This window comes from Antedon bifida, chromosome 8, assembly GCF_963402885.1.
Source record: "Antedon bifida chromosome 8, ecAntBifi1.1, whole genome shotgun sequence".
In the NCBI taxonomy this organism is placed as follows: Eukaryota; Metazoa; Echinodermata; class Crinoidea; order Comatulida; family Antedonidae; genus Antedon; species Antedon bifida.
This window is the reverse complement of record NC_136233.1, coordinates 18813551-18838818: the sequence shown is the minus strand read 5'-3', so window position 1 is coordinate 18838818 and position 25268 is coordinate 18813551. Positions and strand designations below refer to the sequence as shown.

Genomic DNA, 25268 nt, shown 5'->3' with positions numbered 1-25268 from the left:
TTATTAGCGCATACTCTTTAGATGAGATTCGTCACACTCACACTACTCCGTACCACCACACAAAAATACTTTTTGTCGTCATCACGTGATCACGTGACCTGCAACAGATCGCTAGCCTTCAACACAAGCGGATTTTAACGGAAAGAAAAAATAGTTGAAATATTGTTTAGTGATTTACTTACATAAATACACAAGTTATAAAGTCAGAAGTCAATGGGATGTTTCTTTTGCTGTAAATGGGAATCATACGCCCGGTAAATATCAGATATTCATTGATATACTGTATTTTTATGTCAGTTAGGCTAGGCCCATTCATCTACATTTTGTATGGACGATGGAACGTAAAAATGTAGGCAGTTGCTCCGGTTGTGTCGTCGTCGGGGACTTCATGATTTTTGGACACGGCGGGCTATCACAATACGGCCTGTTGTTGAACTTCGACTGGTTAATATATTATGATCTAAATATTTGACAATAATTCATTGTTTAGTTTCAACTGTGGTCTTGGATTGTTATTTAGCCTAAAAAGGGAGTGTTTTTATATCGTTTTCATGATTAATGATGATTTGAAAAATGATAATTTGTAAAACTAAAAATAAAATATTTTTATTGTCACAACACTAGCTATGGCCTAGGCCTAGGTAGGCTTAGTAGGCCTGGCTAGGCTATAGCCTAGTACTAGCATAGCTAGGCCAACCGTAAACTAGGCCTAGGTCTATCCACACACCACCACTCTAGGCCCTAGCCTAGCTATTGTAATTATGGGCTAGACTCTCCTAGTCTAGGCATTGTACTGTAGTTTAGGCCTAAAAGGCTACTACTAGTAGCCTAGGTTAGTAGTAGTAGCCTAGGCCTAGTAATTATCTAGTTTCTTATTCAATGAAAGTGAAACATGTTTTTCTGGAGAAAATAACAAGATTGATAATAATATGGATGGAAATATGAATATAAATTAGCATACAGTACAGGCCAGTGAAGTCAAAATTAAAAAGTAAAATACATGTAGGCCTAACCTGTATGCCAATTTTATGTACAAAAATAAGATATTCTGCTATTTATTGATATTGTCTATTTAATGTATTGCAATCACATTTTATTTTTATCATCAGTATTTTTATATATTTTTAATGTTTATACAAATTATGTGTTTACAGTGTGTTGAAGGCAAAATAAATGAAATGGAATGAAAAAATGTAGTGCTTTTTTTGTTGGCTGTACTGTAGACACTACAGTAACTGTAATTGCTGATATAATGGAAATAGAGGGCTATCATTATTCTGTTATATATTGACCCTTAGGCATGTTTTTCAGTATCTCTATTTAATGCACTTGTCAATTGTATGCCCCACTATATGACCCCAGGGAGAGTTGCGTCATTTACAAATAATTATTTAAAAAAACCTAGATGGTACGTCACATCACTGAACAATGGTGTGTCAATGTCCGTCACTTTACCACCCACCATATCTTAAACAACATGGTCACAGTGCGTCAAAATGGGTGCGTCATGGCCACCTAAAGGAAAGTCATATTTTGATGCACGGGTGAGTCATGGTATATTCATAAGGTATGACGCATTTCTCCCAGGGGTCGTATCGTGGGTCATACAATTGACATGTGCATAACCATCTAATAATAACGACATATATGTAATGTGCACAAGGGTAAAAAAAAAAACAGATCTTTGTTAGGCCTACAAGCGAGTGTATATTGTTTGGCAAATTGTTAGACTTTGACCCAGATTACAGTGTGTTATCACTACTGACCTGTAATATTATTACCAGAAATTGTGTGATACTGTATAATATTAAAAGTGTACAAAAGTTATTAAATAAAATTATTCATACTGTGGTTTCGAATGAGAATCATATTTTTGACAACTGGTGGTGACTGTTTTATTTAACCAAAAATATTAAACAAGCTACTTTTTTTAGGCACCATGTCAAATTTATTTATTTCAACATTTTTGTATATTAATTACATTTTCTTACTGCAGTAATGTATGATTATAAATTGCCAATCACTGTAATAAACAGTTATCAATTACCCTCTACCCCAATTATATACAGTAGGCCTATATTGATAAATAATTGCACCAACTGGTTAATTAAAGATTAAGCAAAAGTAGTCACTTCAGTACCTGTAAAGCAGTATAATAATTTATTTTATTCAATCATAAATAACAATATTACGGTCCTTTACTAGTAGAAGCACACACCAGCCATGTTCACTCAAAATCCTCATGCCATGACTGGATTCAGGTTATTGAGTCATTTCATTGACTATGAACTATGACACTTCATTCATATTAGTAACTGTGTATTGTTCTGTATTTTCATCTTTCTGTACACACAGTACCTACTACCAACTGATCATATTGTTATGGCAAACAAAAGTCAGTCAACCAGTATGTTTTTGGTTAAAACGCCCTGGGAAACCCCTGTATACTTGTCATACTTTAGCTATGAGAAGGAAGTATAATGTTAAAAAAAAAGTATAAGTAATACTGTATTTATTTATAATACAGTACATCATGCAGGCAATAATTTCGCCAGTGTAGCATAGCAAAAAGCTTTACAAAACAACCTTATTGCTACAGATTTTTAAATTTGTGTAGCAAAAAATACAATACAAAACTATGTTTCTCGACTCAAAAATCAGTTTGATTAGCAATATTGCTATAAACAAAATTTAAAAATGAAATTTCCCACTGATCATGTTATATTACTGTACATTGGTATACAACAGTACAGTAAGCCCAACCTTAATGTGTGATACTACTGATAGGTGTGGCCACTAAATAATCATCAGGTACTACACCTACAGTACTTATTCATACATTGGTATATACTGTACATGGTATAAACCTAACCCTAATAAATTATAATGTGCAATAATTGTTTGATGATACAGGGATAATAATTCAAACATTAATTAATTCTTAATGAGTGGGTAAAGGTATAATGCATAAAACAACCTAATGATTCCAATAATATACACTATTGGACTAATTTAAAATTCTGGTACTTTTAGTTCTGAGTTTCTGGTTTTACCAATAATTAATACTGGTCAATCAATTTTGTCATTTTAATGAAGTCACCGTTTAATATCTAAGTGTTTGTGATTGATTGTATTGGCTTCTTCTTTAAACAATAGGTCAGTATACTTTGTACGTAAAAATTGCTAATACTAATTTGTAATAATATTATTACTGTACACTTCTTTTGGTCCTGTAATTGACTATTATCAGTGTTAGTACTGTGGTTTTACTGTGTTCTGTCAATTTAGAAATAAATTTCAGAGACAATTATTTACAACAGACGAGATACCAAATCCTAGACTATTACCTACAGTAGTCTACAATTTAGTACATTGATATCTTACTTTATCATTCCGAATATACAGTAGTCTTTGATTGCTCACTGTCTATATTTTAATGGCTACTGTACAATAGGCCTAGCCTACTACTAATACTTAGGACAAGTGTCTATGTCAATATAACAGTACACCATTTTTATACTGGTTAGAGCCAATTTATTCTGGCACAGAATCACTGTACAAACAGTATAGTCTACAGAATATTTTCATAGAGGAAATAAAATCATTTCTTCTTTTAGTAATGTATATGATTGTACCTTTTCCAAGCTGTAATCAAGAAGAATGTATCAACTATCACACAAAGCTCTGTGTATAAACTATTATTCTGTACTGTAGTTTAATTGGCTTTTGTCAGATTAAACCTATACAATTAATTGAAAACCATCATGGACCTATATTTAGGTTCATGGTTTCATAGTTACTGTTTTGTATGTTATTTTCAGACAGATTTAATTTTATTTTATGAATAATAATTCAGTGTGTATAAAAGCATTAATAATATAGCAGATTAACTTAATGTAAATATTTAATTAGTTCAGTAAGAATGATTTGATGTTGTTACATTTTGTATTTCCCTCGTAGGTTGGGCAAGTAAGCAAATTAAAGTGAAATGGCAAATGACCAACCAGCACCAGCTGTCAATAAGCTGTATCAACTTAGTTTATCAGGTACTGTATAGTAACTACAGTTGAAAATCAAATAATGTATTCTACTTCTGTGTGTTGATATTCATAGTTGTCTTTCGATATCTTCCTATATCCCTTTCAAGTAGCCCTCTCTTTTGATGCCTCCCTTAGTGTAGCCCTATTTTGATACCTCACTTTACATCCCTCTTGCAATATTTTACGTCTCGACTCTCTACAGCTCTTTAGCCCTATCTCGATAGCTCTTTAGCCCCATCTTGATAACTCTCTAGCCCTATCGTGATACAGTAGCTCTTTAGCCCCATCTTGATTTAAACTCTCTAGCCCTATCTTGATACAGTAGCTCTTTAGCCCCATCTTGATAGCTCTCTAGCCCTATCTTGATACAGTAGCTCTTTAGCCCCATCTTGATAACTCTCTAGCCCTATCTTGATACAGTAGCTCTTTAGCCCCATCTTGATAGCTCTCTAGCCCTATCTTGATACAGTAGCTCTTTAGCCCCATCTTGATAGCTCTCTAGCCCTATCTTGATACAGACTTAGCTCTGTAGCCCTATCTCGATAGCTCTTTAGCCCCATCTTGATAACTCTCTAGCCCTATCTTGATACAGACTTAGCTCTGTAGCCCTATCTCGATAGCTCTTTAGCCCCATCTTGATAACTCTCTAGCCCTATCTTGATAACTCTCTAGCCCTATCTTGATACAGTAGCTCTTTAGCCCCATCTTGATAACTCTCTAGCCCCATCTTGATAACTCTCTAGCCCTATCTTGATACAGTAGCTCTTTAGCCCCATCTTGATAACTCTCTAGCCCTATCTTGATACAGTAGCTCTTTAGCCCCATCTTGATAACTCTCCAGCCCTATCTTGATACAGTAGCTCTTTAGCCCCATCTTGATAACTCTCTAGCCCCATCTTGATAACTCTCTAGCCCTATCTTGATACAGTAGCTCTTTAGCCCCATCTTGATAACTCTCTAGCCCTATCTTGATACAGTAGCTCTTTAGCCCCATCTTGATAACTCTCTAGCCCCATCTTGATAACTCTCTAGCCCTATCTTGATACAGTAGCTCTTTAGCCCCATCTTGATAACTCTCTAGCCTTATCTTGATACAGTAGCTCTTTAGCCCCATCTTGATAGCTCTCTAGCCCTATCTTGATACAGTAGCTCTTTAGCCCCATCTTGATAGCTCTCTAGCCCTATCTTGATACAGTAGCTCTTTAGCCCCATCTTGATAGCTCTCTAGCCCTATCTTGATACAGTAGCTCTTTAGCCCCATCTTGATAGCTCTCTAGCCCTATCTTGATACAGTAGCTCTTTAGCCCCATCTTGATAGCTCTCTAGCCCCATCTTGATAACTCTCTAGCCCTATCTTAATACAGTAGCTCTTTAGCCCCATCTTGATAACTCTCTAGCCCTATCTTGATACAGTAGCTCTTTAGCCCCATCTTGATAACTCTCTAGCCCTATCTTGATACAGTAGCTCTTTAGCCCCATCTTGATAGCTCTCTAGCCCTATCTTGATACAGTAGCTCTTTAGCCCCATCTTGATAACTCTCTAGCTCTATCTTGATACAGTAGCTCTTTAGCCCCATCTTGATAACTCTCTAGCCCTATCTTGATACAGTAGCTCTTTAGCCCCATCTTGATAACTCTCTAGCCCTATCTTGATACAGTAGCACTTTAGCCCCATCTTGATAACTCTCTAGCCCTATCTTGATACAGTAGCTCTCTAGCCCCATCTTGATAACTCTCTAGCCCTATCTTGATACAGTAGCTCTTTAGCCCCATCTTGATAACTCTCTAGCCCTATCTTGATACAGTAGCTCTTTAGCCCCATCTTGATAACTCTCTAGCCCTATCTTGATACAGTAGCTCTTTAGCCCCATCTTGATAACTCTCTAGCCCTATCTTGATACAGTAGCTCTCTAGCCCCATCTTGATAACTCTCTAGCCCTATCTTGATACAGTAGCTCTTTAGCCCCATCTTGATAACTCTCTAGCCCTATCTTGATACAGTAGCTCTTTAGCCCCATCTTGATAGCTCTCTAGCCCTATCTTGATACAGACTTAGCTCTGTAACCCTATCTCGATAGCTCTCTTGTCCCATCTTAATACAGTAGCTCTTTAGCCCCATCTTGATAACTCTCTAGCCCTATCTTGATACAGTAGCTCTTTAGCCCCATCTTGATAGCTCTCTAGCCCTATCTTGATACAGTAGCTCTTTAGCCCCATCTTGATAACTCTCTAGCCCTATCTTGATAAAGTAGCTCTTTAGCCCCATCTTGATAGCTCTCTAGCCCTATCTTGATACAGTAGCTCTCTAGCCCCATCTTGATAACTCTCTAGCCCTATCTTGATACAGTAGCTCTTTAGCCCCATCTTGATAACTCTCTAGCCCTATCTTGATACAGTAGCTCTTTAGCCCCATCTTGATAGCTCTCTAGCCCTATCTTGATACAGTAGCTCTTTAGCCCCATCTTGATAACTCTCTAGCTCTATCTTGATACAGTAGCTCTTTAGCCCCATCTTGATAACTCTCTAGCCCTATCTTGATACAGTAGCTCTTTAGCCCCATCTTGATAACTCTCTAGCCCTATCTTGATACAGTAGCTCTTTAGCCCCATCTTGATAACTCTCTAGCCCTATCTTGATACAGTAGCTCTCTAGCCCCATCTTGATAACTCTCTAGCCCTATCTTGATACAGTAGCTCTTTAGCCCCATCTTGATAACTCTCTAGCCCTATCTTGATACAGTAGCACTTTAGCCCCATCTTGATAACTCTCTAGCCCTATCTTGATACAGTAGCTCTTTAGCCCCATCTTGATAACTCTCTAGCCCTATCTTGATACAGTAGCTCTTTAGCCCCATCTTGATAGCTCTCTAGCCCTATCTTGATACAGACTTAGCTCTGTAACCCTATCTCGATAGCTCTCTTGTCCCATCTTAATACAGTAGCTCTTTAGCCCTATCTCGATAGCTCTCTTGTCCCATCTTAATACAGTAGCTCTTTAGCCCCATCTTAATACAGTAGCTCTTTAGCCCCATCTTAATACAGTAGCTCTTTAGCCCCATCTTGATAGCTCTCTAGCCCTATCTTAATACAGTAGCTCTTTAGCCCCATCTTACTGTATTCCTCCTTCTCTTATCCCCTTGAGTCTTCTCCCAGTTTCCTTTTGTATTTCCTCATTCCATCCCAGGCTGTGAATGATCTCATTCCATTCTTATAACCTATCATCCTGTCTTCTTGCTTCTTCTTATATCAACTCAAAGTAGGGTTAAGAGCATTTTTTGTTATGCTGCAGTACTAGTAGTAGTAGTAGTGCACTCGGTTTTCAAAAGTATACATGATCCCCAACACTGCTATTGGCTGTGGACTACAGACTGTTAAATATATATTTTTTTTGTTTTCAGTTATATCAGCAAAATTAGTAGAAGGATCTAGCAGTCTGTTTGCCAGCAAGCCAGATACCTATGTTACATTGACAGTTGATTCAAAGGGTAAAAATCATCGTAAGACAGATGTTGTCAAAAAGTCCTGGAATCCAGAGTGGAAGGATGATTATACAATGTAAGAAGCTTTCCAAAATCAGGGTTCTAAAATAAAATACTATGAACATCCATTTAAGTGTCTGTCACACCTGTTCCGGCATGGTTCCGGTCAAGCGCTGGAAAATCCAATCGAACGCAAATGTTTCGTTTTCACGCGGGTACGCGCTTATCGATTGGTGCATAGCCGCATGGAACGGAATCGTGCTGGTACAGTGTGAAAGACCCTTTACTGCGGGAATTCTTCCCAAATCTGTTCAAAAATGAAGATAAACCCTACGTAAATACTGTACCTTACCTTACAAACTACGCAACGTTATAATTTGGCCTTAAATTATGGGAACACAATGCTGATGGACAAATCAACGACCCACACCATGAAGTACTCTAGATGTCTTAGCGGTTGCTGAAATCAAACTATGATAATACAACAATGGATTCTACCATTGTCAAGAGTGGGGACAATGTTGGCTGGCAATGTAAATACTGTATACGATATTAAAAATCATAATTAGTACTGCATTGTTTTTTATGTTGACATTTTTCAGACTTGTTGAACCCAAGTCTAAGATAAGCTTCAAAGTATTCTTTCATCATGTGTTTAAAACAGACAGCTTATCCTACAGTGGCATGCTAGATCTACTGCCTATACTTCTACAACACAATGGTGACAGTAAGTATTGTTTACACTATAATTCACTGTTCAAAACAATTGTGCACTAAAGGATTTTTGACACCAGGGGTCAGATTTATCAACCATACTAAAGCTTGGTTCCCACATAAATGTAGGATAAGGACATCGCCCACCGTATAGGTAATTTCATCAATCGCGTCATGATTGATCATCTGAACTGTCGTCTGTGATTGGTCAACTAACTTGCGTTTCACCTACATCGTTGTGTCTAAGTAGGACCCAAGCTTTGGCACCAAAATCATCTTATTTTATGCCGTTTGTCAAAATAATCTTTTAGAAGATGATTTTGAAAAGTACCGATTTGATAAGTGAATAATATATCATACGCTAGACAAAGGGTTAGGTTCAGGAGCATGAGAATAGTTTGCTGATGTTGAAATAAAAGGAACAAAAGATTTGATACTTAATATAGACACAGTTTATATTACTACTAATTCAATTGCCTTATAATGTATCTGTATTCCGTTATACAGTTAATCATTTTGAATACAAGATGCAGTTAAAGCCAGAAGGAAAGTCAGTGTCAGTGTCATCGTCATCGTCAGTGTCATCGTCATCGTCGGTGTTATCCGAACAAAGACGATCTGAGCTTTTATTATGTTTAAATCAACTTAAAGTCGAAGAAAGGGCTTTAGCAGCGTTTAGGTATAGTACACAAAACGGTAAGTGCATATTTGTTTAACAAATTTTGTAGTGAACAAGCCTCTGATTACAAAACAATGATTTTTTTCTGATGATTGTTTATTTTTATTTATCATGATGCTCTCTTGGCATATGACATACCCATTAATTTACATGGCCACACATTTGTCATCTTCCTCTAATTCTGTCAGCTCTTTTTAAAATTAAAATCCAATATCCAGATTTTACCTAATTACTTTACTCTGTCTACACTACCTAACTACAGTAGTTTGATAAAAACAGTATGATGTGCCTAATATGGTAGTGATATGCCCAAATTTGGTAGTGATATGACATTCTCATATATGGGCACATCACATTTTTTTTGTCACATAAAGTGTAGTGTAGACAGAACTTTAGAGTATATTCAGTGGATTTTAAATGATTGTTTGATATTATAGGCAATGGAGATATAAGCCCGAGACCAATTCATCCACTTATCACAGGTACTACAGCCAGTTCAAACGAGGCAAGAGGGCGCTCTGATGCCCCATCACCGTCGTCAACATCAAGAGCTAATAATAGGGCTCCCCCAGTACCAAACAGGAATGTACCACCTCCTGTGAATCGTTCACCAGCAGCCCCCACCACTAGAGGTAAGTCTATTAAAACCCTAACATGGTACAGGTACCACATGTGATACCGTATTACAGAATTTGCCTATGACACTGGACATTTAATGCCATATGGAGATACAGCACAGAGAATCGGTTCAGTCTATTCAGTTATGGAAATAAAGGCAAAAACAGCGAAGATCATAGAACCGTCAATTCTCTCAACTACAGTATTCTCACCATTCAATGAATACAAATAATTCATTATTTGTTTTATAACATTCCTACTGTAAATTTCCACACCTGTCAATACAAGACACATGTACAAGTCAATCTATTAGTACTTAGTGATCTAAGTTAGTGGTTTGAGATAAAACTACTGTTTATGATGTATCTGACTATCATGTTCATCGGTTTCAGTCACAAATATATTGTTTACTTTCATGTCGCTGAGATTAAAAAATTATGAATTCTAAATAATCTAGAAGCCCAATAGTGTTGTAATGTCAACAGCACCCAAGGCGACTTTGCTGCCATATCTTCACAGCTAATTTAATTCTTGAAAATGAAAAGTAAATGCTGGCACCATCATTGGTAAAATTGCATTATCCTTCACCAGCCTACCGCATGACACAAAATTCTGAAATTTCTTTTAAAGGCTGAACGTTGATTCGTACTGTTTTTCGTTCTTTAAAACCCCTTTTCAGCTCAACTACAAGTAAAAACAAGTATTACAGAGAGATCTGCTGTATTTACAATCTGTACACCATCATCACCAACTTCTAATGATGTCACCACCATTTCTTTTAATGTTTCCCCAACTGTATATTTTTTTAGATTATTTATAGTTCCAATAAATTGAATTTGGTAGATAGGCATCCCATAATGCATTTAGATTTATGTCTGTTTGACAATGTCACATACTTGACTTCCACTCTAAAAAAGTGTTTATTTCAATTGAAATATTTATGAATACAAAATAATAAACATGAATGTGTCAAGTATATTATGCTAGTTTGACCTTGGGTCAAACCAATCCCAATTTCCCGGAATTGTTTTTAATAAAAAAAAACAAGTGCTGATTATTCTAAAGTTACATTATCAAACTTTATATGACAAGAAAATGTGATGTGCCCATATATGGACATAATGATGACCTTTTTTCAAACTTTTTTGATAGTGTAGATAGAATTTAAGAATCATCCATTTTTGTTGTTAATAAATAATTATTATAAGTGAAAACATTTTTTTTTTCTATGGAAGTGATTAACTTTATTAAAATGAAATAGCCTATTGAAATTCTTTTTTTTTATTAATCTTAATTTTTCATGTTTTTGGAGGACAAAACATCTTTAATGTTTATATGTATTTTTATTTATATAATTGAATAAAATATACAATTGATAAATATTTAAATCATAGTTAAATATTCCCTTCTCATTTTAGCTTTACCTCCACCACCCCCAAGAAGTGGTAGTACAACTACAACAGCACCCTCAGTGCCACATGCTAACACAAACAGCACCGTGCCTGTGCCAGCACCTCCAGAGGAGAACAATGCAGTCAATGATGGCCTTCCACCAGGGTGAGTTCCAAGTGTATAGTTTCTTGAATTGAACCCTGTGTAATTTGAAAAATATTAAGTTTTAATCATCATCATCATCATCCGTTAGGCTATTCGTCTTGGGTAGACATTGCGTACGATAATCGTTTCCATGACTCTCTTTCGGTGGTGATGGTCTGTCATTAACTTTGCAATTGATGTATTTGCTTTTTTGAGTTCTTTGTTTATGTTTCCTATCCAGGTAGTTTTTGGTCTGTCAACTGGTCTTTTAACTTTTCGAATGGTTTAACTTTTAATGTTGCATTGTTATCCCTATGTAGTACATGGGCCGGGTCAATTCCTACCCTGGAATATGTACATATACTGTAGTTTAGTTTATGTTTATATTTTTGTTCTGTACAGTAGGCCAGACTATATTTACACAAAATGTTTACAAGCAACTTTATCACTGTCAAAAATAATCAAGAATTTATTAGTGCCTCTAATTTGTGTCCATTAAAAGCAACACTAGAAATTTTATTTAAAAATCAATTTTTATTGCAGATGGGAGATGCGCACTGACCAGCAAGGAAGGACGTATTACGTAGATCACAATGCTCATACAACAACATGGGAGAGACCACAGCCCCTTCCTCAGGGGTAAGTGTGTTCAACAATGAAGTGTGTACAGACCTCAAAGTATTCTGATAATTATGGAAATTTCTTAAGTGATCTCCATCTCCTGTTAAAATTGTTTTAAAATTGTTAAGATTGTTTTGAATATAGAAAAAACCACAATAGTGCATCAATCATTTATGCTATAATTCTAGTCCTTTGGGCTTGGAAAATGGGTAAACAATGCATTTTTATCCTTTGTTAAAACACATATTGGCACATGCCCGGCGTAAAAACCATCTGGATTACCATGGGACCTCTGAATGTATTGTATGGCTTTGAAATTTTTGCATTGAGGACAAAGGTTAAAAATCACATACTGAGAACTTCTTGTAAAATTAAACCTAGGAAAAAAAAACCAGAGCATATGTTTCATGAGAGGAAGCCTACATGTAGAATTATGCTTTATGAACTTTCTATCTCTAGTATTAATGATAAATATTTATTTTGTTTTTAGATGGGAGAGGAGACATGATCCACAGGGACGTATCTATTATGTAGATCACAACACTCGGTCTACTACATGGCAACGACCTACTAACGATTCAGTACGGTCGTACCAGGAATGGCAGCTTCAGCATGAACGATTACGCAGCCAGGTTGCCCAACAGCGCAACTCGCGCTTGTATTTACCAGTATGTTGACTAATGTTTTTGTCTCTGAATTACCTATGTATAAATAGGGCTTGTATTTATCAATTTTTTTACTCAAGTCAAGATACTTTAAGAGGTGAAAAACTGACTTGTATTCTAAAATAAAAAAAAAAAATTAAAATATTTGCTTAGGTTATTTTGGAAACGAATCATTAATTTTAAATAAAGTATGTTTGATAAATCTGACCCCTGTGGCCATATTCACTAATCGCAATTAATTATATAGAATAAAGCGGTATTTTTAAAGGATAAGTGTTCCCCTTAGTCTTTGTGTGGAGGTATTTAGAATGCAGCTAAGAATTTCAAAGCTTGAGACAATTCTTTTTTTCGGGAGAGCTTTAAAAAAATCTCCTTCTGTTTCTAATTGCGTGTGTTTTTTTAAATAATTCACAGGGTGTTGTCGACTCTAGTGATCCACTTGGACCTTTACCACAAGGATGGGGTAAGTTAGTAATCTTTAACAGTAGAACTCTCATTAAGGTGACGCCTTCAGGACCCAACAAAGTGTCATCTCAATAGGCGTGTCCTCTCAATAGGCGTGTCCTCTCAATAGGCGTGTCCTCTTTAGTTCACTGACTAAGATAACTATATCCAACGTTTGAATGGTTCAATGATCAAATTTGACATTGGAAATCAACTGTGTTGGTGGTAAGGATGCTGCTTGATGTCATCCAGGCAGTTGGCGGGACGTTGGTTTGCCTCAAATCTAAGGGTGGCCGCACGCCACTCACATATGCTGTTTTTGCTTCTAGTTGCTTAGGTTCAACCTGGACCCACTTTAGATAAACATACTTGAAATCCCTATAAGTATAGTAATTTAGTAAGTTTCCTCCTTTTTGATCCATCACAGATTCTGTTAAATATTAATTTACTTTTGCAGAAAAGCGTATAGACCAACATGGACGGATATATTTTGTGAATCATCTAACGAGAACTACGCAATGGGAAGATCCTAGAACACAGGGAACTCAAGAGTTAGTACTGTTTTGATATCATTAGTATTTTTGACAGTGAATTGTGTACCAGTTCTAGCCATCTAGGCCGATAAAATGGATGTGTTTGTACTGGGCAAAAAGTGTGTTGGGTGACTTAAATGGTCTTTGAAAGGAATTTTTAATTTGATCAAGTCCGCTATTTTTTTTTATCTTCTGAATATTTCGGTGTAAATAAGTATATACTTATAGAACATGGCTATTGAAATTCATGAAAAGCGTTTCATTAATATTCTTCACAAATAAAAAAAAATAAAAATTTGTATTTTTTTAAATGGCCGAAATATCAACATGCACCCCCTGTGGCAGTATTTTGCCAAGTACTTCACTTTTCACGTGCTTTCCTTTATCTTCTTATTTTGTTATTCAGTTGTTAATCTATATGTTGTTTGTACAATATAGGCAGCATACTGAAAAGCCGTTGCCCGATGGATGGGAGATACGTTACACAAAGGAAGGTGTATTGTATTTTGTGGATCACAACACAAGAGCTACAACATTCCAAGATCCAAGACCAGGAGCAACTAAAGGGTAAGTATTTAAAAATTATTATTCTTTTTATTTATCAAAAGACATTTTAAAATTGCTAATAATATCCTGGATTTATATACCGTGTTGTGAAATCTCAAAAGCGATGTACATATTATTACCCCGTCATTTTTGGATCAATCACGTATGGAAACATATTCCCATAATGCAGCTAGTAATCAGCGCAAAGTTTGGTCTTGACCTTACCAGGTACCCATTTGTACACCTGTGTGGAGAGAGTTAAATGTAAGTAGTATCTTCCCTAAGGATACAAGCAATGCGCACTGCCCTTGCATAAATAATTTTGATTAATAATTTATTTAATATTTATTTCTAAAATTTATCGTAGACCTAAGGGAGCATTTGGCGTGCCAATAGCGTACGAAAGAAGTTTCCGATGGAAGCTAGGTCAGTTCCGATATCTGTGTCAAAGTAACTCTCTACCAAGCCACGTCAAGATTAGTGTGTCTAGAAATACATTATTTGAAGACTCATTCCATCAGGTAAGGAAATGATGCAATATTATTTCTAATACAGTGGGGACACCTCTATTCAGAGGAAACCCGTGTTAAGTAGACATTCTGCTATGAAACAAACATGAGAAATATATGTTTTAAACACTACTGTTAAACCTTATTCAGATTTTTATTAAAGTAAACTTCGTTGGGTCCCTGTTCTACTGTATTTAATACATGTACAGCCAGAATTTGGCCATGATAAGTATAGTAAATTCCAACAATAGCAAATAATTAACAGTTTTCTGGAGCACGAGAATTGCTACATCTGCATAGAAACCGGGATATGGTTTTTTTCTTCTTTTTTTTATTTTGCTGGAACTTGCTTATCTCAATAGATCATGCCATTAGTATTGAAGCATAGTCAATTTCCTGTCTTCCACTTTCGTGTAAGGATTAACTTACTAAAAGAAAAGAAAGTAACAATGATGTTTGTTTTATATCGATGGGAATTCCCCCGAATGATAACTGGGAATTTCCCCTGAATGATAACTGGGAATTCGCCCTGAATGATGCTTGGAATAACACTTTTTTAACCATTTTTCAACATTATTATTTTTTTAAACTAGATAATGAGACTGCATGCATATGATCTACGAAGGAGACTTTATATTATCTTTCGTGGTGAGGAAGGCTTAGATTACGGTGGCGTAGCAAGGTAAAATACATTTACAATGTAAATCAGTTTTACTCTTTACATCTTGAATATTGTGATTCATTACAATATCCACAACTGTAAGTCCCCAATTACAGGATGGATATACTATATCATACTTTATGGACTTGGACTCATTAGAGGTCTAGGGTGTGTTGAGTAGAAACAATCATGAGTTACAAGCCTGACATTAGGTCGATATTGACCTTTGACCTTTAGATTTGAACACAAACCACAAATAAACCTGAATAAAATTATACTATATTTATATTACTTCTTCGTTTTTTTACAGAGAATGGTTCTTTATGTTGTCGCATGAAGTGTTGAACCCAATGTATTGTCTATTTGAATATGCCAGCAAAAATAACTACAGTCTACAAATTAATGCTGCATCATCAGTCAATCCCGACCACATCCAATACTTCAAATTTGTTGGCCGATTTATAGCCATGGTAACTAATACTAAGTATTATTTTGTTTATGTACATTGCCAAGGACTGTGTAGGTGTATACACATAAATAAACTACATGTATGTACATCAAAATACATACACACACTAGTAACATATATGTACACATAAATACACTACATGTCACATACATACACTACATGTAGTTGTATACACATAAATACACTACATGTCACATACATACACTACATGTAGTTGTATACACATAAATACACTATATGTCACATACAGACACTACATGTAGTTGTATACACATAAATACACTACATGTCACATACATACACTACATGTCACATACATACACTACATGTAGTTGTATACACATAAATACACTACCTGTCACATACAGACACAACATGTAGTTGTATACACATAAATACACTATATGTCACATAGATACACTACATGTCACATAGAATACACTATATATAGTTGTATACACATAAATACACTACATGTATGCATGTACACATAAACAAACAAGTAGTGTTCAAAATCATATTTCTCCTTGTTCGTTTTCACGTGAAAGCTCCCCTTGAAAGGCATAACCCAAAGGTAGGGTTTTAATGTATTATAATAATATATCTATTTACCTTTGCAGGCTCTTTATCATGGTAAATTCATATACAGTGGTTTCACCATGCCATTCTACAAGCGAATGTTGAACAAATCATTGACCCTGAAAGATTTAGAAAATATTGACCCCGAGTTTTACAACTCATTAGTATGGACTAAGTAAGTATTTTATATGCTGTTCCTACTCATTGATTACAGAGGTCGACTTAAATTTAGCTGAACCCTTGGGCCCAAGTTTAATTGTACAATGATTTAAAATTTCTCATTCTCTAAAAAAATTTACTGGCAAATATGGCCAGTTACTGGGAGACTTTACAGACCCATAATAAAAAAAGTGATGTGCCTATATTTGGACACGATGACGTTATATCACGACCATATTTGGACACATCATACTTTTTTGTCAAACTAGTTTGATAGTGTAGACAGAGCTTTATGCCAGAATCATGATTTGTGCCTTTTTGGGAAACAAACATTACAACCAGGCATAGCCAAACTGACATGCACACGATGTTTAGTAGTGTAGTCTTATCTAAATTCATTTCTTACTATCAGGGAGAACAATGTTGAGGAGTGTGGTCTTGATATGTACTTCACAGCGGACTTTGAGATCCTAGGTAAGATAGATTCACATGATTTGAAAGAAGGCGGAGCAGATATTCCAGTCACAGAGGAAAACAAAGAGGAATATATACAGTAAGTTCTGTTGAGAACACTTGTTTTTTTTAAACATTTTTAATATTTCCAGCTCACTATTATGCCATCTAGGTCTAGCTACTGTATATATGAATAGTGACGCAGTAACAAATGTATGTCCTGTAATATGATTAGGTAGACGTCTTTTACTTGTCTGTTTAATAAGTGGAAAATTGTGAAAAAATGAATTAATTTTGTTATTTAGTCAAGCCCTCTGGAAGCCCTCGAGAAGTATCTTGTTTGTCACATACAAATATAAACACCATAAAAATAAACAATCACATAATAAAATATGATAAAATTGGTAAAAAAAACAGACACCAAGAGGATAAAATACAAATGTAAAAATTTCATACAAAATCTTTTTAATCCTCTCGCAGTTTGATGACTCAATGGCGCTTTTCACGAGGCATTGAAGAGCAGATGACAGCTTTCTTAGACGGATTCAATGAAGTAGTTCCTTTACAATGGTTACAGTACTTTGATGAAAGAGAATTAGAGGTAATCACCTGCTTACATGAAGCCTTCTTACGCACAGCAGCACAAATAAAGTCCTGGGGCTTTTATTGTTTGGGAGAGTTTTTAGGGTGCTTTTATTCAAGGGAGGCGTTTATTTTTTATTGTAACATGCATAATTAAATAATTGCCTCCTAGATTATCCAAAAATACAACACTATTGACATTAAGAAGTGATAAAATACAGTAAAAAGTTTATTAAAATGCTTGGTAAATTGTAAATCTTAGGAGTCAATGAATTGTACTACAAATAGAAATTTGTTGTAACACATGTTTCGTTTCGTTTATTCAACAATTTTCTACACAAGATATAAACATAGTAAAAAGCATGTGTAGAAGGAAGCCTAGATAAGTTTTTTGTTACAAACAAATAAACTTTAAGCCTAGGCTCCCTGCAGTAATAAACAAAATAACAATGGTTGGGACAATGAAAAACATGTTTATATATGTGTTGGGACGTTTATTCAGGGAAAAAGAATAAGCGCACAGGGCATTTATTTGAGGGAGATTGTTCTATAGTTTATTCGAAGGGGGAATTTATTAAAAGCGGGTTGTTTATTCAAATAACTACGGTATTTAAATATATTTTTTCATCCATTTAAATACCTTCTCTTATCATTATTTAGTTGATGTTATGTGGGATGCAGGAGTTTGACATTGAAGACTGGCAACGGAACACAATATACCGCCACTACACAAGAGATAGTAAGCAGGTAGTGTGGTTCTGGCGCGCTGTGAAGGAAATGGATAATGAGAAGAGGTCGCGACTACTACAGTTTGTTACAGGAACATGTCGACTACCTGTTGGCGGATTTAGTGAATTAATGGGTTAGTAAATGCTATGCTCTCTAAACTGTATTGGAATATGTAAAAATAAATCCTTACTGAATTGACCTTTAGCCTCTATGTAGAAGCGCTCCTTCAGGTGACGTTTTCTAAGGTACTGAAGGTGTCCCCTTTATATAAAAATATTAAACATTTAAGGATAAAATGTACAAAGCAAATTATTTCCACTGTATATTAATTGTTGAATTATGATTTTTTTTCAAATGTAGGAAGCAATGGAGCACAGAAATTTTGTATTGAGAAAGTTGGTAAAGATACCTGGTTGCCAAGGAGTCATACATGGTGAGTACAATTATTTTTATATTTTAGGGATACATTTGATGATGACATCTTGCGAAGATAGCAAGAGTCCTTTGATCTTATGATTGGCTGCGACAAATTTATACTAGTTCCAGTATTCACCAGTTTCTGTTTAAAGGGCATGGAACTAATTCTGTCACAACCGCAGATAAAACCTTTGATTTAACGGAGCTCAGCATCTTGTTGTTTGATTGCTTTTGAGTTTCTCAATGTAGATCAATGTAAAGAAATATAAATGGATTTTTATCTGGTTATAAATTAATTATTTTTAACGTAACAATTAATTGCAGTTTTAATAGAATTGATCTACCACCTTACAAAAATTATGAACAACTATGGGAAAAGGTAAGCTTCGCCATCGAAGAAACTGAAGGATTTGGTCAAGAATAGAGAAAAAATGTACACAAAGGCACCACAAAGATATCACACCCAGAGTACCAAGCACCAACAAAAAATATTAATAGATACCACTATAAGTGAAAGCTGCCATCCTGGCGGATAACTGCCACTGTGGTGGAAAGCTGCCGCGGTGACAGAAAGCTGAGACTGTGGCGGTAAGCTGTCATGGTGGCAGAAAGCTGCCACTATCAAGCTGCCACCATGACAGAAAGCTACCACTATGATGGGAAGCTGCCATCATGATGGAAAGCTACCATAATGATGGAAAGCTGACACAGTGCCACTGTGGCGGTAAGCTGCCACTATGACAGAAACTATATGGAAAGCTGCCATCTCAATGCAAAGCTGCCACTGTGGCGGTAAGCTGCCACTGTGACATGAAGCTGCCACCGTGGCAGAAACTATATTGAAAGCAGCCACAATGATGGAAAGCTGACACTACGATGGATTAGTGAAATCTGCAACCATGGCAGAAACCTACCACTATTATGAAAAGCTGACACCATGATTATTGCTGCTATGGCAACATAAAACTACCACCATGATGGAAAGTTGCATCAGTCGTCGGATTTAATAACCAGTAGCACTAAGGTGGTCATTTACATTAAGCAGGTGTGTTGCTGTAGAAACAAAACTAATCAAATTCAATTGTAAATTCATTTATTGTCACTTCCATTGAATTAGTTGCATCTAGGAAGCAATATTATATCTTTGTAATTGATTATTATTATTATTCAACTAAATTTAAAGATTGTATATAGTTTTAAATGGGATAGAAAGAAAATGGAGATGATTTTAGAAAAGTCATTTCTCATTAAATTATAAACGATTAGTAATATAATTTTTTTATCTATATATCACATGTAAAATAAAATCTAAAGCACTTATTAAGTAATAATCAAATTAAATTATGACTCACTTCCTTTTAAAAAATACCTTACCCTATTTTTTAAAGAAATGTTTTGTTGCTTCGAAACATTATAAATATATATATATAAATATATAATTTTACCTTTCACTAGTACTAGGTCTACAGTGGACACCTTCGGGGTCCTCTTAATAGAGGTGTCCCCTTCACATACTTTAATAATATAGTTTATGAAGGCTAGGCTATCAACTGAAATACACTTACAAATCAGTCAACCTGTTGAGTGATGTGACTATAGCTCCTTTGAATCAGCCAATCGGGTGCAGAGATTTAAATTGCTGCTGCCAATCGGATACATACTTTTAAAATCTGAGCACTATTATGTTATCTATTACAACAAACTAATAGCCATGCTGATTTCTGTTAACGGCATCTGTGAATGTGCAACAGATTGGACGAGATATTTATGCATTGGAGTTCCTATGCAAAACGTACCATCATTCCAATGCCCCTCATCAAAGTGAGATCCAGCTTTTGATGATAGGGGTAATTGGTTAAATGTCTACTGTCATGTCATGTATGTTCACCCCTACAACTGCGTTCACACTGATTCGGTCAGGTGGCCCGGCTAGCATTATTTTTCCCTGTCGTGTGTTTCTATTATAGATAGAACATTTAGAAGGTTAGGTTAAGGTTAGAAAATAATTACATATATTCATAATTTCTGCCTTTAACGTGATAGGAGAAAAAATAATGTAGCCTGCAGAATTTTTTTTTCGGAAACTGTGATTTATTCAAGTACTTTACGTTTTGTAGGGAATCTGAAATGATTTAGCATGATCGGTTCTGTTTATATGGCCGAATCCGTACACAGTGTGAACGCATCTTATACAGGATCAGGTGCAGGTAGTCAGTACCTCTATTTTGACTTATATTGGTACTGGTGGTTTAGTTGCATTTTAATTTAGTGAATGTGGTTGATAAATCCCGTGTATGTTGTTAGGAAGATGTTTTAATTAATCACAGAGTGGATTAAGTGAATTTGAAGGGGTATGCATAAAGTTTTGAGTCAATTGAGTATAAAAATGTTTTTAAGTGTTATTTGTAGTACAAAAAATCTACAACAAATGCTCCAATATAATTACCCTTTTCACATCTGCAAAGTATCCAGGTTTACGTAGTGTGAATGCAATTTTGTGGGGAGAGGGGTCGGGAGAGGACCGAGTAAGATTAGTAATTATATGGTGTCTCGAGTGTAAGATTACAATTTTACTCTTCCCTGGTCCCAACTTCTCATCTCGTGACTTGGCAAGGTTCGTGAATGATGACAACGTGTAATACATCGGGAGATCAAAATATATATACAGATGTGACAAGGGTATAATAAAAACACTAAAGATTCACCTATATCAGAACACTATTTGGTTTTTTTTTTGTTTCAAGTAAGTCACTCTATACAGATGAGCATGGAAAAATATTTTGGTATTAATTATTTTTTAACGTATTCGTTCTGCCTCTTAAAAATTAATATAAAGAAAATCATGAACATAATTGTAAATGTATGTTAAATGTATAATAAACTCATAATGATTGCACTACTAATTGAATTGTGCATATTATGTGGATGGTATATATTTGGGCATATTAAAAAAAATAGAATTTATTTAATGTATTTTGTATGAAATAAGGTTTTACTGGGATACAAAAATAATATGTGTGTGCGTGTGTCAAGAATGATTAATTATTCAGGTCAGAGGTCAAAGGTTATATGGTATAACACTTTAACTTTACCATAATTATTATTAGTATGAATTTAATTTTGTGTACATATAAAATGAAAAGATATGAAATGCGTTTTAAAACAATTGCAGATTTTTTTCACTGTAACTCTGGCTTTTTGATGTTGTTATTCCTTGATAATTAAACAGCAAAATTGAGAGGTAAATTAATAGTAATAGTCGTTTATTTTATAATAAATATTCTCTTAGTAGATAATCATTCTTTGTGAAAGCATGTATGATGGAAATGTCCAAAAAACGATTTTTTAAAATGATGTATTGACGTAAAATGACCAAATATCCACTGTTTGACATAAGTTTTGGAGTAACATGTAAATCTGCGCATGCCATTTATAAAAACAATCTCTGTACTACTATAGTACTTTAAAACAAAATGATGTCATAATTATTGAATTTTAAAAAGATATTTTGGCTATTTAAAAAAAAAAAGTACATGGATTTTTTCCAAAAATGACCAAATATCGATCCTTTTATTTTTCGACAAAACTGGTTTCTATGGCACTATAAGATGATGATAATGCAATATATGATCATATATAGCAATATTATCGCATAATAATTGAATTTAAAAAACCTGATATTTTGGCCATTTTTCGAAAAAATCCCTGTACTATAGTACAGGGATTTTTTCAAAAATTGCCAAATTTCCATCCTTTTATTTTCCGACAAAACTGGTTTCTATGGCACTATAAGATGATGATAATGCAATATATGATTATACATAGCAATATTATCGCATAATAATTGAATTTAAAAAACCTGATATTTTGGCAATTTTTCGAAAAAATCCCTGTACTATAGTACAGGGATTTTTTCAAAAATGGCCAAATTTCCATCCTTTTATTTTTCCACAAAACTGGTTTCTATGACACTATAAGATGATGATAATGCAATATATGATCATGCATAGCAATATTATCGCATAATAATTGAATTTTAAAAACCTGATATTTTGGGCATTTTTCGAAAAAATCCCTGTACTATATATAGTACAGGGATTTTTTCAAAAATTGCCAAATTTCCATCCTTTTATTTTCCGACAAAACTGGTTTCTATGGCACTATAAGATGATGATAATGCAATATATGATCATGCATAGCAATATTATCGCATAATAATTGAATTTAAAAAACCTGATATTTTGGCCATTTTTCGAAAAAATCCCTGTACTATAGTACAGGGATTTTTTCAAAAATTGCCAAATTTCCATCCTTTTATTTTCCGACAAAACTGGTTTCTATGGCACTATAAGATGATGATAATGCAATATATGATCATATATAGCAATATTATCGCATAATAATTGAATTTAAAAAACCTGATATTTTGGCCATTTTTCGAAAAAATCCCTGTACTATAGTACAGGGATTTTTTCAAAAATTGCCAAATTTCCATCCTTTTATTTTCCGACAAAACTGGTTTCTATGGCACTATAAGATGATGATAATGCAATATATGATCATGCATAGCAATATTATCGCATAATAATTGAATTTTAAAAACCTGATATTTTGGCCATTTTTCGAAAAAATCCCTGTACTATAGTACAGGGATTTTTTCAAAAATTGCCAAATTTCCATCCTTTTATTTTCCGACAAAACTGGTTTCTATGGCACTATAAGATGATGATAATGCAATATATGATCATATATAGCAATATTATCGCATAATAATTGAATTAAAAAAACCTGATATTTTGGCCATTTTTCGAAAAAATCCCTGTACTATAGTACAGGGATTTTTTCAAAAATTGCCAAATTTCCATCCTTTTAATTTCCGACAAAACTGGTTTCTATGGCACTATAAGATGATGATAATGCAATATATGATCATACATAGCAATATTATCGCATAATAATTGAATTTAAAAAACCTGATATTTTGGCCATTTTTCGAAAAAATCCCTGTACTATAGTACAGGGATTTTTTCAAAAATGGCCAAATTTCGAACCTTTTGTTTTTCCACAAAACTGGTTTCTATGACACTATAAGATGATGATAATGCAATATATGATCATGCATAGCAATATTATCGCATAATAATTGAATTTAAAAAACCTGATACTTTGGCCATTTTTCGAAAAAATCCCTGTACTATTATAGTACAGGGATTTTTTCAAAAATTGCCAAATTTCCATCCTTTTATTTTCCGACAAAACTGGTTTCTATGGCACTATAAGATGATGATAATGCAATATATGATCATACATAGCAATATTATCGCATAATAATTGAATTTTAAAAACCTGATATTTTGGCCATTTTTCGAAAAAATCCCTCTGTACTATAGTACAGGGATTTTTTCAAAAATTGCCAAATTTCCATCCTTTTATTTTCCGACAAAACTGGTTTCTATGGCACTATAAGATGATGATAATGCAATATATGATCATATATAGCAATATTATCGCATAATAATTGAATTTAAAAAACCTGATATTTTGGCCATTTTTCGAAAAAATCCCTGTACTATAGTTCAGGGAAATTTTCAAAAATGGCCGAATTTCGAACCTTTTATTTTCCGACAAAACTGGTTTCTATGGCACTATAAGATGATGATAATGCAATATATGATCATACATAGCAATAGTATCGCATAATAATTGAATTTAAAAAACCTGATATTTTGGCCATTTTTCGAAAAAATCCCTGTACTATAGTAGGCCTACAGGGATTTTTTCAAAAATGGCCAAATTTCGAACCTTTTGTTTTTCCACAAAACTGGTTTCTATGACACTATAAGATGATGATAATGCAATATATGATCATGCATAGCAATATTATCGCATAATAATTGAATTTAAAAAACCTGATATTTTGGCCATTTTTCGAAAAAATCCCTGTACTATTATAGTACAGGGATTTTTTCAAAAATTGCCAAATTTCCATCCTTTTATTTTCCGACAAAACTGGTTTCTATGGCACTATAAGATGATGATAATGCAATATATGATCATACATAGCAATATTATCGCATAATAATTGAATTTTAAAAACCTGATATTTTGGCCATTTTTCGAAAAAATCCCTCTGTACTATAGTACAGGGATTTTTTCAAAAATTGCCAAATTTCCATCCTTTTATTTTCCGACAAAACTGGTTTCTATGGCACTATAAGATGATGATAATGCAATATATGATCATATATAGCAATATTATCGCATAATAATTGAATTTAAAAAACCTGATATTTTGGCCATTTTTCGAAAAAATCCCTGTACTATAGTTCAGGGAAATTTTCAAAAATGGCCGAATTTCGAACCTTTTATTTTCCGACAAAACTGGTTTCTATGGCACTATAAGATGATGATAATGCAATATATGATCATGCATAGCAATATTATCGCATAATAATTGAATTTAAAAAAACTGATATTTTGGTCATTTTTCGAAAAAATCCCTGTACTATAGGCTAGTACAGGGATTTTTTTCAAAAATTGCCAAATTTCCATCCTTTTATTTTCCGACAAAACTGGTTTCTATGGCACTATAAGATGATGATAATGCAATATATGATTATACATAGCAATATTATCGCATAATAATTGAATTTAAAAAACCTGATATTTTGGCAATTTTTCGAAAAAATCCCTGTACTATAGTACAGGGATTTTTTCAAAAATGGCCAAATTTCGAACCTTTTGTTTTTCCACAAAACTGGTTTCTATGACACTATAAGATGATGATAATGCAATATATGATCATGCATAGCAATATTATCGCATAATAATTGAAT

The 25268-nt window shown here is 34.3% G+C and overlaps 1 protein-coding gene across 1 annotated transcript; it reads left to right on the top strand.

Moving 5' to 3' along the window:
* The first annotated feature begins 93 nt into the window (after positions 1–93).
* On the top strand, positions 94–21678 carry LOC144850881 (E3 ubiquitin-protein ligase Su(dx)-like). Its single transcript, XM_078708375.1, has 21 exons — positions 94–254; positions 3961–4046; positions 7438–7594; positions 8121–8245; positions 8740–8928; positions 9349–9543; positions 10948–11086; positions 11609–11704; positions 12177–12354; positions 12766–12814; positions 13253–13346; positions 13767–13895; positions 14242–14395; positions 14977–15065; positions 15355–15514; positions 16134–16267; positions 16664–16804; positions 17185–17305; positions 17947–18148; positions 18376–18448; positions 18757–21678. Exons 2-21 carry the CDS (start codon positions 3989–3991, stop codon positions 18854–18856), a joined length of 2583 nt encoding a protein of 860 aa, XP_078564501.1. The 5' UTR covers positions 94–254; positions 3961–3988; the 3' UTR covers positions 18857–21678.
* Positions 21679–25268: the final 3590 nt, after the last annotated feature.

Coding starts and splice junctions, on each gene's coding strand:
- LOC144850881 (XM_078708375.1), top strand. CDS start 3,989: ATGGCAAATGACCAACCAGCACCAGCTGTCAATAAGCTGTATCAACTT. Junction 7,595..8,120: donor TGGAAGGATGATTATACAAT/GTAAGAAGCTTT, acceptor GACATTTTTCAG/ACTTGTTGAACCCAAGTCTA. Junction 15,066..15,354: donor GATTACGGTGGCGTAGCAAG/GTAAAATACATT, acceptor GTTTTTTTACAG/AGAATGGTTCTTTATGTTGT.